Source organism: Diorhabda sublineata, chromosome 3 (genome assembly GCF_026230105.1).
Source record: "Diorhabda sublineata isolate icDioSubl1.1 chromosome 3, icDioSubl1.1, whole genome shotgun sequence".
NCBI classification, from domain to species: Eukaryota; Metazoa; Arthropoda; class Insecta; order Coleoptera; family Chrysomelidae; genus Diorhabda; species Diorhabda sublineata.
In genome coordinates this window covers 7,867,623-7,884,235 of record NC_079476.1, presented here as the reverse complement: position 1 = coordinate 7,884,235, position 16,613 = coordinate 7,867,623, and the positions used below count along the sequence as shown (strand labels likewise).

Here is a 16,613-nt window from a genome sequence, read left to right as displayed (position 1 = left end):
CAGTAGTCCAGTTGGAGTTCCTTCGAGTAGAAAGAAATACAATGTCAGAGTCCAACTCTACAAATAATACGTTACTTATATTCTTCTGACTGCATGTAGGATAGACTTATCCCAACAAGATATTTTAAAACAAACTAGAAAGGTCACTATTTTCATTATTCATTACAGGAACACCTGCAACGATCTCTGCAACTCAAATTTCTTCAATTCGCAATCCTCTTGCAACTGTAATCACCTCAGAGGTGCATTTGTAGCGCATAAATACAGCACGAGCTATAACTATGACTGAGAGGTTTCTCAATACATGCTTGGAACTACATCTGAGCCTAGTTCGCCACTTTTATGCCGGGTCCATGCAACTTTGCGTTGAGTATATCCGCTTCTGGAAATAACTTTATGTGTGATTACCATAGAAGATCCTGATACTCGTATTATGTAGACTACTTGATGTTCCTAATATTAGTACATTGCAATAATATAATTGATCAGGTGGGCTCTAGTGTCAGCGGATGTAAGGGAAGCCTTGCACTTGACTCTTCATAGCACTGCGTAGCGTTGAGCGATTTGCTCCTCCCCATGATGTTGACATTCCCTGTTAATTCATGAATATTCCCTCCGCAATAAAGGATTTACTAGTAGTATTTTGTTTTTCTTTGAATTTTGGGTAGCCTTCAGGTCGATGGTTGATAATATGATGGATCATGTCAAAATATTCTGATAAATGTGTTTCTCACTGAATCGACCCTATGAAGTAGACAATTCTTCGTCGGGTGCCTTCACATGTGATTATCTCGTGACTTCCACTCTGTGTAGTAATCGTGCGAAAGCGGAATCATGAAATGGAAGATTGTGGCCAAAAAAACGAGAATTGAGGTCTCCATTTATAATATTATGTCGTTAAAATGTTCAAATGCATTTACTGGATGAATTTTACAATTTTATTTTACTTCTCAATACACTACAAGTACACTTTTCAGTTGTGATTGGAAAATATTTTGTTTCACCCAAACTATGTTACAAATGATGAACTTATCATAGTCATATTTTCAGTGATTGAAATAATATTTCGACATTAAGCAAATAAACTTACCGTTTTCACATTTAACAACATCATAAAGATCATCTAAATAAGCGTAGTGAGAGCAAGTTTTCACATTTTGCGGTAACCTATCTCTGAAACAAAAAAGTCCATTGAAATACTTTGTGTGGATTCAACAACTAAAATACATCTAATATTGTCGTAAAAATTATCTATAGAAAATTCATCAAGACGTTCGTATACTTTGTTAAAAGTTAGTTGATAAAAGCGTTTCTGTACGAAAAGTCTTTATTTCTAGCATTTCCGTTTATTCTTTAATTGTTTAAAATACTATCAACATTAGTTGAATGCACAAATCCTTATGTTTCATCGACATCAATTTATTATTCACTTTGCTTATTTTCGAACTTAATAAACATTCACTGGAGATATTTGATATGTAGGTGCCTAAATCATTTTGAAGAGTAAGATACCTGCGCCCTGTTTCTAAGGTGGCCCACATTAAAATTTCCCAGGAGCTTAAATTTCAGTTGATGCCTTATGGCCCCTCCACACTCTCGCGAAAATCTCGTGGAGAACGTAGTGAGAATTTCTGTTGGGTACACAGTTCTCCGCTGAAGTAACTGCGGCAAGTTTATTGTTATGCGCATTTGCATATTATACTATTTCTTATAAGTAGCTTGCAAATAATAAGTTTTTTTGTTTTTTAATTCATCAAGAGGTACTTCCATCAATGCACTTTCCACGATGCCACGCATCATGGGTTTTTAGTTTATTTGTAGTCTTTTTTATTACATAAAACCGGTTCCGCTTGAAAATATTCTAAAAACTTCAAGTTCGTTTGTCCAAGTTACGCTCCATATTGATGCCTTGCGGTCCACAACACAATCATTCAAATCGACGCGGCAACTAGCTCGTTACTGAGAAACATGCGAGTGTGGAGTCAATAAACCTTCTACCCTGTTCTCACGTTCTCGCGCTGTTCTCCATCTTTGCTGGAAAACGCCGGAGAACAGCGCGAGAACTTGAGAAAAATCGCTTCCACATTCGCATTTCTCACATGTTTCTTGCGTTGGTATGGAGGGGCCTTCAGAAAGAACTGTAACTTTACTTCGATACCAGTCCATTTTTATAGTGGTTGACAGTTTGTAGTCAGCTACGTAGCAGTTTATAACCTCTTAGTCATAACTTATTAGTAATTTCAAGGGAACCTTACCATTCCCGTAGATTTTTGTTAAAATGAATATACTAAGAGAAAAGGATATTTCCAAAAAGTGAGTTTTGTTTTTATTTTTTGTTCATTTCCATTCAAAAGAGAAAGTTCTTGTCAGTAAAAGTCCTTAAAAAAGCCCACTGCGTGACTTCATGAGATGGTCCGGGCCTTGAGAGTGTATTGGGCTAACCAAGAAAGATTTTTTCTATCCACAGGCCTCTTAAGAATTATTGAACTTTTGCTAGTTGCGTGTTGAAAGTAATTTATGTTAATACTCATCATCCTTTTCTACAGAGTGATTCATTAAGAATGTACAATCTCTGAACTAGACCTCAAAATATGATGATTCTGCTCAACATGCCTTATGCAAATATTGCTAGTTTCCGAGATAAACGGGATGTGTTCAAAGTTTAAATTTAAATTTTGATTTTCGCAATAATTTTTTATGATTTCAAAATTTCTCTTTGAAAATTGGCAATTTTACGTTTTTTGGCATGAGGAATCATAATTTGCACTCTGATTTAACATTGCTAATAGAGGGCGCTAGTTACACTTGTTTGTGTTAATTAAATCAAAGTAAACTTTTTTTGGGCTAAACTTACAATTAAATTAATAAAAAAATATTAAAAAGCGTTAAATTCTACAAAAAAAGTTACTCTTCATTGATTCGTGTAACTCAATCGGTTATCGATTTAATTGCTTCTAAAAAGTACAATAAATTTTAATTTTTTCATAAAAAAATTTTATTATTCCTTAAATATGTAACAATAACAAATTTGTAAACAAAAATAAAAAACAAACAAAGAAAAAATTACTTCTCTTCCACAACTGCGACGGAAAAAAGCTGCGGATGTAATTAAAAATAATAGACAAGGATTATTTGATATTAAGAGATCTTTACGAAAGCGGATCATAAAGTGTATTGAAGTAAATAGTGGGCATTTTGAGTATTTGCTTTGAAGTTTTTTATTTTTGTTTACAAATTTGTTATTGTTACATATTTAAGGAATAATAAAATTTTTTTATGAAAAAATTAAATTTTATTGAACTTTTTAGAAGCAAATAACTCGATAACCGATTGAGTTAAAGAATCAAAGAGAAGTAACTTTTTTTGTGTAGAATGTAACGCTTTTTAATATTTTTTGGAGTTTACTCCGTAAGAATCGATTTGCATATATAAGGGGCCCGGTATGAGAAAAATGTGAGGAGTAAAATCTATCGATGAATGACCTCGTTACGTTTTTGGTGCAAACCCTATGATGCGCACCTTTCTAATTTGTCAGTGTCAACATACTTATATTGCTGTCATTGTGAAGTTTTAATTTTTATCATTGTGTTCCGCTAAAGTGAATTGAAAGTATTTTCAAATAACTATGGCAGAAAGAGGTGTAGATGATATTGCCGGAACATCTAACAAACACGTGGTTGCAAGGTACGTTATAATGTGCAATTTGTATTTATTAAATATTTTAATAATTATCGATGTAGTTCATATAAATATATATTTGACAACAACACATAAAATTAGATAATCAACCCAATATGAATTATCGAGCACATCTGAAATTGACTATTGTAAAAAGTTTAATGTAAAATATTTCGTCGATTAGTTATAATAAATGTATATGAAATGAATAAATTGAATAAATATATATTTATATATGTATATTATTTTCATTAATTAATAAATTTACCCTTTTATACATTATCAATCTTTTTTAAGTTAAATAAACTCTTTTTGCGTCTGGTTAGACTATCGAACTTAAGGAGTAAACTCCAGTCGTGCGTCGGAGCTGACACACACAATTAATTTTTTTATTAATTTAATTGTAAGTTTAGCCCAAAAAAAGTTTACTTAATTAACACAAACAAGTGTAACTAGCGTCCTCTATTAGCAATGTTAAAATACAGTGCAAATTATGATTCCTCGTGCCAAAAAACGTAAAATTGCAAATTTTCAAAGAGAAATTGTGGAAACATAAAAAATTATTGCGAAAATCAAAATTTAAATTTAAACTTGAACACCCCGTATCTCGGAAACTAGCAATATTTGCATAAGGCATGTTGAGCAGAATCATCATTTTTTGAGGTCTAGAATCTACAGTTCAGAGATTCTTAATGAATCACCCTGTATACTACTAATAAGGCTTATCAATTTTGGGAAGAAAAAGAGATTTTATATAGAGTTTTTCTAGTTTTTTCCTGAAATAATTGATAAAATAACAATTATGCAGGAATATGTTTATTGTTTTAATAGCGTTCAGAAATTTAGAATTGAAAAAGGCGCACTTTTAGGTCTTTTTCAAATTATAATTTAAAAAAATAATCAACACGTTGATTTATATATTTTATGCATAAATAAATAAGAAAAATTATGATAACGTCTGTTTTCACAAAGTACATTTCTCTATACACAACATTTGTGCTGGTGTCATGGTCAGTGTCATAAAGATCTCTAGAATATTTTTATAGTCTTTTTCAGAAAGGTATATAGCAATAAAATGGGGAATTCCGTCCAGTACGGCTCAATTTTGGTGTCGGCCATAGGTGTAGGTCTTAAAAAATTGTGTACGGATTACTTAGGTAGTAGATTATACAGTTACATTTTGCATTTAACAGGTACCGTTTAACCTTCTATTAGTGCCTCTGCCTAATTCCAACCCTATTTCAGATTCGGCGTAATCATGCGTCGTAATGGCAACGGTGCCCAAAATTTTTGAACCTTTATAAGTATATTTGTTTAGTTAAACGCATCAGTAATTGCTAAATAGTGTTCACAGTATTATAAGATTAGTAATAAAATGGCAACATTTACACCAACGAAAAGATGTTCCAATAATTCTCCACTATCAGTTAATGAAAAACATTATTTTAAATGTACACGATTGCATAAAATACGATTACCCGAAATTTACTGTACAAGAAACTGTCGATCGATGTTCCCGAATGACTGGAGTTGGAAAGTCCACCGTTTTTAAATTATTATTTATTAGTATTAAATATTAATTATTAAATTTATTATTATAAAAGATAGCAGGTCAATTGGAACCTCCTAAGAAAAGTCCAGGCAGACCAGTAAAAGTCCTTGATGAAGACACCAAAAGTGTAATTCGAAGTAAAGTTCACTCTTTTTATTTTATAAAAGAAATACCCACCCTAGATGAGAATTTAATGGAGCTTGTCCAGGATGACAGTATTCCGTTGATAACTAAAAAACTTTTATGGACCACTTTGAGAAATATGGATTTTGCGTTAGAAAAGCATAACCGTAAAGCACTTTTACTGGAAAGCGATGAAATTGTTTGCTGGCGACGAAAATACTTAAGAAGTATAAAGCAGTACAGAACAGATCAGAAGAAAACCTTTTATTTTGATGAGACATTGATTAATGAAATTTATACAGTACCAAAAATGTGGCAAAACAAAAATATAACCAGTGCTCGCCAAGCTTCATGGAAGGCCTGTCAACGGGTATTAAGGTGCCTTCAGGTAAAGGGAAAAGATTAACAATCGTCCATATTGGAAGCGAAGAGGGATTTATAAAAGAAGGTTTGCTAACCTTTCAGTCGTGCTATACGGGAGATTACCACGAGGACATGGATTCGGATGTTTTTGGAGAGTATTTTGATAAAATATCATCCGGCTGATTCAGTAGAAGTTATGGATAACGCAAGTTATCATTCTCGACGCATAGAAAAGACTCCAACTTCATCTTGGAGAAAACAAGAAATTATTGACTGGTTAACCACCAAAGGTATGGAATTTGAAGATAATTTGATAAAAAAAGAACTATTAGCTATAGCAAATTTAGACAAACATCGTTTTATGAAATAATTAGTGAAAGATGTAGCAGAAAAACATAGTGTAAATGTGCTGCGCACGCCCATATCATTGCGAACAGGAGGTGATACCACAGAACTGGCGAAAAGCAGTCCAGCATGTCATTAAAGAAGAGGAGAAAATGGTGGCATCTTGACTACTTGATTGATCGGACCGTCGACCCGTTAATTATAACGTCAAGAGGAGATAACAGTTCCTCAGATGAAGAAGAATATTATGATTTTTTATAATTTAATTTCTGTATAATGTTAATACCTAATAGTATGTACATAATACCCAATTTTTATTATGTTAAAATAAAATTCTTTCCTGTTTACGAGTATTTTACCGGCACGCCCTTGGCACACTATTTTCAGTGTTTGTGAATGGATAACAATAGGCTAAACCCATATATTTACCCCAACCCGGGTAGTACTACCCGCACTTTATAAAAAATTAAAAAAAAATTACAATGATATAAATGCCAAATGTGGTCCCTTTGCATACCTAATGAGGTACGCACCTTTCTGAAATAAACTATAGTTGTTTCAATTCAACTAAATGAGTTTTTTTATTAGTAGATTGTTGAATTAAAATCACTACAGATTGCAGTCCATCTGGAGAAATTGAAGTTGCAAATAAAGAACAAGCACTCAACGAATAATGGACTCAGAATACTTCAAATAACATTTCGTAACTTTCGCAAAGCCAACCAACAAGAGGAAAGCTTTTTTACTACTACACACTAGTCAAAGAACTCTAGAAGCCATTACTTTTGTTCGCAAAAACAACATAATCACATCAGTCATCGATTACAACTATTCCATTGTAGTATTTATACTTCATTAAAATGTTAGCTTGGCCGAGAGTGTGATTTATAGCTAACAAATCATCCCCCTCAAAGAATTACAATCTAAGATATTGGTAAAGCCTTTAAAAGGATTGCAAATCTAGAGGAAAGCTATTAAGGGGTTTCAAGTTACTGGGATTAGTACGTTTGATCCAGATTTTTTTCTGAATAAAACTATATGCCTTTTCAAGTCACTGAAGTAGCTGAGCCTTCGACAAACTCGCCATTTTGTTCCACAGCCCAATTATAAATAATTTGTTAGGTGAAATTGTTGAAGAAGAGAATATAGAGACCACAACAATAAATTCACAGTCAAATACATACACAAAAACAGTTTTTTACGATAACGCTCAACCTTCAATAAGTGTCCAAGATGTAATTGAAAATAAAATACCACAAAACGTTTTAAGTTAAATTTCACCAAAACCTATCTCTCGTAGTTCTCAAAAAACTACTAAACAAAAATAAAAAACTCAGCGTTCAAAAGAATCATGGTGCTTATCTTTGAAGAAATTTGAAGAAAGCTGAAGAAGAAGAAGAAGAAAAATGACGTAAAGAGTTACTAGTGGTCTAATAAAAAAATTATGCAAGAATTTGACCAAAAATAGAAAAGGTGAAAAAAATGAAGGGAGACAGGGCAAAAGAACAACATTAAAAACAAAAGAATGAATATTGAGTAGACTATAATAGCAATGATTTTGAAAATATTACAGACAATAATTTTCATTGCATTTTTCATTTCAATTGCTAATGGCTATGTTCTCTGGGATCTATCCAATCAAAATAAGAAAAAGAGCCGACGAAAATACATAAAGTCTTTTGCAATGTCTCTTATAAAGCCACACATTTGCCAAAGACTGGATAATAATCCTAACTTGACCAAAGATGTAAAAGCGATAATGATGAAGTTGATCGACAAAGAGCAGACTTTGCCGAGCTCAGATGAACCTGGTCCTAGGCCCCAAAAATTAAGCGAATATGCTATATTGCCCCAGATCCAAAGATAAAAAAAGTACTATTGTTTAATGTAATTCTTGCAAGAAAACTATTTGCAAGCCTCATTCAGTAGGAATTACTTATTGTTGACCATGCCTACCCAAAGAATAATTTTTATCGTTAGTTTAGGGTAGTACGTTTCAAGTATTGTCATCTTTTTTTCTTGAAACATTCTTCCAATCTAAATATAACGAAGGATGCGTTCAGTGTAAAGTAAGTAAAAATTGTATATTATTATATTATATATAATATTGTTTTCATAAATTGGGAATAATTGAACTTCTCTTAAATTACAAAACTACTATTTTTTAATAAAAAAAAATTTTTTCTTACAGAAAATTACTTTTAAATTAATTTTTTTATGTAACTCTTCTAATAAATATGTTGTCTTCAAGTTGAATTTATTTTAGATTGTATATTATTCCATAGCGACAAAGTCCCCTGTGCCCCAAAGACGGGGCACTATATTTCGTTACATTAAATTTTATTTGAATAATACAAATTGTACTTCGACTTCAAATGATCAGAGTGTGGATAATATGAAATGAATATTCAATGAAGTCTATCAAGCTGCTTGAGGAAATTTGAATTTAATTTGTAAAAAAAGCGAATATTCAATACTTCCGAAAATATTTCCTGTAGTTGTTGATTTGTATTAATCTTCTTCCATCGCTTCTTTTTTCATAAAACACTCATATCACGTTTCAAGATTTGGAGCTAATTATTCTAATGAGTATATTTTCATTTGTTTGTCTTTTTCACGTACATAATATTTTTAATTGGAATATGAATAAATTGTGAAAATTGGATAGGAAGAATAAATGAAAAATTTTTATTCAGTTGAATAACTTTTAATGTACCAACTTTTTTACATCTGAACTTAGCGAAAGAAATATGCTTTAATTTCTCTATTTAAATTTAAAAGTTTTCCCAACGACTTTGTTCTGTTAAAGAGATCTTAGAAAATCTAAAATACATTCGCACATTTGAGTACGTTACTGATCCACCCAGCACCTTACAATAAAGGATTTTTTTATTCTTTCTTTTACTTTCTTCAACTAACTTTGAACCAGCTATACAACTTTTATACGAGTCAGAATTTATCTTATTTCCTATATATTAAAATAGAAAAGTTTTCCGATATCGCTCAGAAATTTCTACTTCCTTGGCGCAAGGTCGAACCCCAGAGCTCGCTATATATGAGAGATATTCGGAAGTGCGGAACATTTTTGTATGGAGTCAATAAGCGTACGTATATATGAAACCTAAAATTTATGAGAATATATATGGAAGCAAAGTAATGAATGCAAGTTTCGATCAATAAAGTTGCATTCAGCTTAAAAATTGCCGGAAGAACGTTCAGTTTCGAGTGAAGAGATGGCACTCGAGCATTTTTACTGACGAACTGCTAGATAAGTAGATGAAAAAATTCGTTGAAACTGGTATTTAATAATAACAGAGCTTTCACTTAGTTTCATCAACTTGTAAATTGTCAGATGATATAAAACGATTGAGTGAAAATTGCTTACACACCACCATAAAGGAAAACGAATGGCGATAGAGGGTTAGATACATGAATTGCGAATGTAAAGTAGAGGCGCACAAATTCTACCCAAAAGAGTCAGAAAATATGTGCAAACTTCGTCAGAAAAGTAAATTTTTCTATAGCTCTTTTCGTTTTAAACTTGAGGGAGTGGGGTAAAAGTCAAAAATAAAATTTATGAAATTTAAAAGCTTTTGTTTGCATGAACAAAGCCAAATAGAAATTTGGCCCTGTCCATGCCTACTCTATATAAAATAAATTATTTTAACAGTAATCTGAGAGATTCTCCAATTGATTTGAACACGGAAATATTCTATAAACATGTGTGATATGTCTTGTATGTTTGATTGTAAGGGGTCTTTCAAAAATTACGTTATATGAATTTAATGATTTGTTGGCAATTCCTCATTATTCAGATGTAGATATTATAGTAATTTCTGCACCTACCTACCTAGAACATATTTTGTACAAGACTGTGTATTTGCTTCCAAGCTCTTAACTCTACGTCTCCGAGTTATCTAAGCCTTTTCATGGGCAGGACATTCGCAAAGTAAATTTTCTGATCTCTCTATGGTATCTCACGATGCCTGTCAGTTTCATATCATATCACGAGGAGTTCCTCAGGTGATATGTTTATCATACTTTTGACTTTGTCTTAAGCCTGGATTGTTTCTTTAGTCAAACTCCATCTGAATCTCCAGCAGAAGTGCACTGGTCCAAAATATAAGTGATTTCCCATGTTCGACAAGGCTATCTGCTTCCTTATGCCCAGTATACCCTAGTGGCACGGTAGCTGCATTTATGTTAGTTTGTTTGTGTTAATAAGTGCTTTAATACCTGTTTTGCACTTTCAGGGTATTTTTATTCAAATACTCGTAAGCACATATGTTTATCGCTAAGAACTCTACTTGAAAAATAGTAAGTGATTTTCCCAAAGTATGAAAAGCCTACATTTTGGTCGAGAAATGCCAACTCCAGGCTTTTGCGCTACCATAAAGATGCATTTCGATCTTGCAGAGGCTCTTTATTGACCCATAATTGTATTAAATGGAAATAAAGGGAAAAATAATCGGTGCTTCACAAATGATCAATATTTGTCTTCAATTATACATGTAAAAGAATCAAAGAACAAGATTACTTAGAAAACTCCTGAAGATTACCAGCAGCTGACAAAATACGATATCGTCAAAATTAGAACAAAAAAAAAACTAATAATTCCGTGGGAAAACGAAGGTGATCCCATTACGCACTATGCTCATTTAGAAGAAACTTTTAAAATAATACACGAATGTCATATTAGCATTGGACATAGTGATAGTCAGAATAATGAAAGTGTTAAAATTAAGATATAAAAATGGAACTACTGAACTCGTCACAGTTTATTTGAATCTCTATGAATCTTTTTTTAAAAAAATTGCCAAAAAATGTCTTGTTAAAGAACCGATTATCAGTAAAGAGCTTGATTCAATATGCCAAGCTAATCTAATTTACATAACATACAGTCACATGTTAATGGTGACTATAAATTCATTATATTGTTCCAAGATCACTTAATAAAGTTTCTGCAGCTGCGTTTTTTAAATACCTAGCGGATAGTAGAGGTAGCGTATCATTTACTAGACATTTTTACTACAATCGGAGCGCCTAGTATTTTGTAAAAAAATCGTACATAGAAAGCCCCGACACTCCCAATCATAAGTGTCTGCTGAAAAGGCCATCCAAGACGCAGAGACGTTGCTTTGTACTTAAATGGATTACGTTTTATTGAATTTATTGAAAACAGAGCTTATTCGAGGATAAATCGTAGACCTTACGAAACAGTGTTTGGCTGTATGGCTAAAGTTGGAATAAATAGTCTTCCTGAAGACGTGCCAGTTGAAATATCTACAGAAGTAGAGCTAGAATCTACATTAAATGAAGACGAAAACCAGTTAATTCAGGTTAGAAAAATTGCGCCCGATATTCCCGAATCTATGATCAATGGAGGGGCAAAAAGGAAGCGATATTAAAATTTCAAATACCGATTCGCAAAATTAAAGGCCAAATAAACTGACAACTACGGAAATACTGCAGGTCCGTGAAATATAACATGAAATAATAAAAATAGTAATTGCTTTCGATAAACAGAAAAAAGATATCGGAGACAACCGAAAATTAGTTGTCCAATATCTAAAAAAGTAAGCAGATAATGTAATAGTCAAGTTTCTTGATGTTCTTGAGTACCAAAGCCGATTATATAAACATTGTTGGCTGTTGTAAGTCCTCAGAAGATAGCAATAATGTATAAGATATGCAGTAAGCATGGGATTCTATATCAATTTTATGCAAGATACCAGTTCACTTTATGCAAAGAAACGTTTATTACAGTTGATATAAGAGAATATACAAGAAAAGTCATATCTTATAGGTCGAGAATAGGCTGGTTGACAAAATTTGGAAATTAAATTAAAACTATAGCTTAGCATCTATTTCACCCTAAAAATATATTATTTTGAGAAAAATAGGTTTTTTACGTTAGTATTATGAGATTTTAGAAATGAACTTGAAATTGATCGCGAAAAAGGCCAAGACTGTCATTGCGTCTTGAATGGCGTCACACCTCGTGAAACAGCTGTGATTGTTGATGACACTCAATCGAGTTTTTTAATAAATAATGAATTGCTCATATTATAAATACTGTATAGTGCCCCAATGTAAAAGTACAACGATAAAAACGCCAGACAAATTATTCATATACGTTCCAAACAATAAAAAAATACGAAGAATGTGGTTAAAAATGGCAAGGAGGCAAGATGCTCTTACCTTATCAACTAATTCCACAATTTATTTCTGTGAAGATCATTTTGATGTAAGTATTAAATAAAACTTGATATATCTATTTATAAATGTATAGTAAAAGAAATGAATTTAGCAAATATAATATACCACACATAACCTTTAAAATGTTATGACTTTAATAGGGTTTTATGAGTTAAAATATTATTTTCGTTTTATAAAATGTAATAATTCATACTCTTCTTATTTTTTAGTTGCCAAACGATATGATTAATTATACAGAGTATCATATTATGGGCAAAGTCTCTAAAGTGCGCATGAAACCAGGTTGTATACCAAGGAAGTTCGAATGCCAAGAAGATAGAAGGAAACGGACGTGCAGGTATAAGGAACGACCATATATGTTGAAAAAACAAAGAATGTCAATAATCGCAGAGTGTTTGAATGAACCAGAACAAAGTAGTACCTTAAGTTCTTATATCCAGGATACTTCTAATACAAGTTCAGGTAGGTAACAAACAAACAAAAACGGATTACATTTTGAAACGAGTATACAGTTATTATTATTATCAGCACAATACTGTTTATTTTTCAGATTTTAAAATAGTTGGAGAAAATGTACCCAAAACACATGAAACTTTATGTGAACTAACATCGAATAAATCTGTTCAAGCATTAATAACACACAAATGCAGAAGTAAAGCTATCCAGACTACAATTAAATCAACAGAAAATGCACTATCATCATTGAAACCACCAAAAGTATCTACCTCCACATCCCCATTCAAATCAGAAACTATTATAAATTCAAGTCCTTCTATGTCCGGTCTCAGCAAAACTACAAGAAATATGTCTAATGAAGCAGAACAGTCAGATAGTGACATTTCTTTATATGTACTATCTACATCTACCACCAGCTGCTCGCCTGTGCATTCTTTGAAAGTAGAATCTTCTTATGACTGTAGTGAATTTATTGAAGAAGACAAAAAGGTAGAAGCAAAAGAGGCCATATGGAATGTGATTGAAAAAAATGAGAATAGGCCTCGACTGTACATTGATGTTCCAAGCAAGTGTTACTATTTGATTGATATAATAAAAGAGGAAGTAAATATTCCTGAACATCATTTCTAATAGTTGACAATATAAGAATAATGATTATGACTCGGTTATTTTCAAATATTATTATTGTCTTCAATTTATGTTAGCTGATTTAAAATATTTTATTATATTAGTCTTTAAAGTCATACCAAATATTTATATTAATCTTTTTATATGGCTAGTGAGATTTAAATTTACTTTATAGGGTTAAATTACTTTATACGACAATGTTAATTAAAGTGAAAATTTTGTCTAAAATAATGTTATATTGATTCTTATAAGAAACGTTATAATCATTAGAGCATAAAGGCAGATTGAATGAAATTTCATACTATTTACCCCCATCTTTATGTTTATTAATTTTTGGTCCCACAATACTTTGTCTAAATTGAGTAGATATTATAAATAGTGGCTGGATATTTTGTACCATCTGATTTATTACTTTGGCTGTAACAAAAAATGGATCTTAAAACAATGTCGGATTTATATTTTTGAATGATTGGGCATTTTGCAATTTTTAAAAGTGGAATATTTTTATTCCGACCTTGTTTCTTCTTGCAACGTACCAATCACTTCAAGTAATTCACTTGCATACGTCATAACAGGATCGACACCACGTTATTTTGTTTTAATACCATCCTATGTTGTCGTGTCATGGTTCGTTATAAATATTGTCTTGCACCAAAATGTACCAACACCACTAGTACTACACCAAATAACGTATTTTTAAGTATCTCCAAGGAAGAAAAATTATGGAAATAAAGGTGTAATACAATAAAAAGGGAGAGTAAAAGAAATACTCTTTTATTAATTACAAGTAAACATTTTGGGCAGAGTACGACTTCCGTGGCGCCGCGATTTAACAGCGGATTTGACTTAATTAAGCCAAAATAAATCGAAAATGAAGAATGAAATTTTTTAAATCTCGCTTCGTTTTCGAGATATCGATACTTAAAGTTATAATCAAATGTTAGTTCAAACCTCGCTTTATTGAACCGATGGCGTTCAATACTTCGTTTCAAATGAATATTTCATCACCTCAAATTCAATATGAATCTTGTAATTCAATAAACAAAAGATTTTCTATTTAATTTTCTATTATTTACCCTGATACTCCAAAATTATATTGAAAAAACAGATTTTTATAGCAAAATGAGCCATTTTTGGTAACTTTCATCAACCTGTGATGAATACATGAATAATTTGATGTTTTTCATAAAGAACTTTTTGACTGTTTTTCATTATTTATAAAATAAAAAAAATATTCAATGGAAGTTTGAAGATTTAATCAGTAATTTAATGGAAAAATATCCTCTTTTGAGAAAAAAGTACGTTCTGAATTCTTCGAAAAGTTATTTATTTTGGTTTGTTTTATAATTGAAAAGCCAGAATACTGTATAATTTCATAATTATCCTGAAAAAATTCTCTAGCAATTAATTTGGCATCATTTATGCTATTTTTAACAACAAAATCAACCGAATGAGAAAAATGACTAAAAATCTACCCGCTCCGAATGAATCTGTCCCTAATCTCCCCTTTCCAAATTTACCCGTTCCTCGCGGCCTGTGGCTTTTGGGTAGACCAGCGTCCAGGGGCAGAGCCCCTGGTGGTGTCGAGGGGGTGAAGCCTCCATAAGAAAAAAAATAATAAAATAAAACTAAAATAATCCTCATGCGAAGAAAATTTTTTTAGAGAATTTTGGCTATAAAAAATTCACTAGTTTTGAACTTTTTGCACACAAAGTGCACCACGAAAAGGTTAGGTTGATATATACAAATATTAAATAAAAATAAATTTTTCCAAGTATCGATATCTCGAATATGAAGCGAGATATCGATAAATTTTATGCTTCATTTTCGACAAAGTTAATCCCTAGAGTATTTTTTGAGTGAAATATAAAATTGGTCTGATTTTCATGACGAAATCGTTAAAATGGGGTACTGACATATTATTTTTTTATAACAACTTGTATAAAGCTATATTTTTCATGTGAGTTGGTTGACACCTTTTGTTAGTTATCAGGTATTAGTTGAATTGAATTAATAAAATCTAGGGGTACAATAACTTTTAGAAAACTATAGTATTTCCCTATTCTATTATTTTCCGATAAAAATAAGTAGAGAAATACTTTTTCACTCGAACTCCATAAGTACAACAAAATCAATGTCGAATTTGTTTCAAATTAAATGTAATATATTTGTTTGAACTTCAACTTTTGAAATCTCAAAATTGAGAGGTTCCATGCACATAAAACTTTGTTGTTTTTGCATCATGAATAAATCATTCTATCGATCTGTCGGTTCATCTGGATCATGCCGTGAATTTTACAGTGAAAAAATCGTTATTTGTGGCAAAATAACAAGCAAATGCAAAGAAATCTATTTGGAGCAACTTGTCTGGAGAACCACTAAAAAAGCCTTGCTCAATTTTTATCAACAAATCAACTTTTTGTCGCCAAAATAGCGATTGGTCACTCTAGCTAGTAGCATTTTGTCACACAAGCCTGCCGGTCTCCTACAAAATCGGCGCTGATGGCGTAGTACAGGGGTGCTCAAACGGTCGATCGCGATCGACCAGTCGATCGCGAGTGCTTTTTGAGTAGATCTCGAGAAGAAAAAATTTTTCTTTTGTATGGTGAAGGATAAGTGCATTTGTGTTATTTGTCGTGCGTCAGTTGCAATACCTAATCGTGGTAACTTAGAGAGGCATCTTAAAACGGTTCATAAAAACTATCAAAAGGATTTTCCGCCACAGAATGAATTAAGAAAACGAAAAGTAAGTGATTTTATATCTTGTTTGAAAAAAGAACAAACCATGTTCATAAGACCAGCCAAACAATCAAAAGCTGCTACGATCGCGTCATTTAAAATATCTCATATATTGGCGAAACACAAGAAACCATTCGAAGATGGATCGGTGGTGAAGGAAGCATTTATTGAAGCGGGTGAGACTTTATTTGGAGATTTTAAAAAGAAAACAGAAATCATGTCTGCTATTAGAGAACTTCAGTTATCTCGTCCGACTGTCACAAGGCGTATTGAAGTCATGAGTCGGGACATCGCAGATAAACTAAAACATGATATCATGGAATGTACATACTTTTCTTTACAGTTCGACGAATCCATCGATATGACAGACACTGCCCAGCTGTGTATTTTTATTCGGATGGTATTTAATGACATGTCGGCTAAGGAAGAATTTTTGACAATCATTCCTCTGAAGGGGAAGACCCGTGGCGAAGATATATATGAAGTTTTCTTTAATTTTGTAAAAAACTAC

General features: G+C 32.0%; 2 protein-coding genes across 3 annotated transcripts in view; one reads left to right on the top strand and one right to left on the bottom strand.

The window, feature by feature from the left end:
• The window catches only part of LOC130441527 (head-specific guanylate cyclase), a 119,646-nt gene that overhangs the window by 58,328 nt on the left and 44,705 nt on the right, over positions 1–16,613 (bottom strand). For both annotated transcript variants that reach the window (XM_056775249.1, XM_056775248.1), the window contains exon 4: positions 1,091–1,173. In XM_056775249.1, the coding sequence (XP_056631227.1) occupies positions 1,091–1,173 (83 nt within the window). The remainder of the gene's footprint in view (positions 1–1,090; positions 1,174–16,613) is intronic.
• On the top strand, positions 12,026–14,305 carry LOC130441528 (uncharacterized). Its single transcript, XM_056775250.1, has 3 exons — positions 12,026–12,308; positions 12,490–12,742; positions 12,831–14,305. Exons 1-3 carry the CDS (start codon positions 12,114–12,116, stop codon positions 13,364–13,366), a joined length of 984 nt encoding a protein of 327 aa, XP_056631228.1. The 5' UTR covers positions 12,026–12,113; the 3' UTR covers positions 13,367–14,305.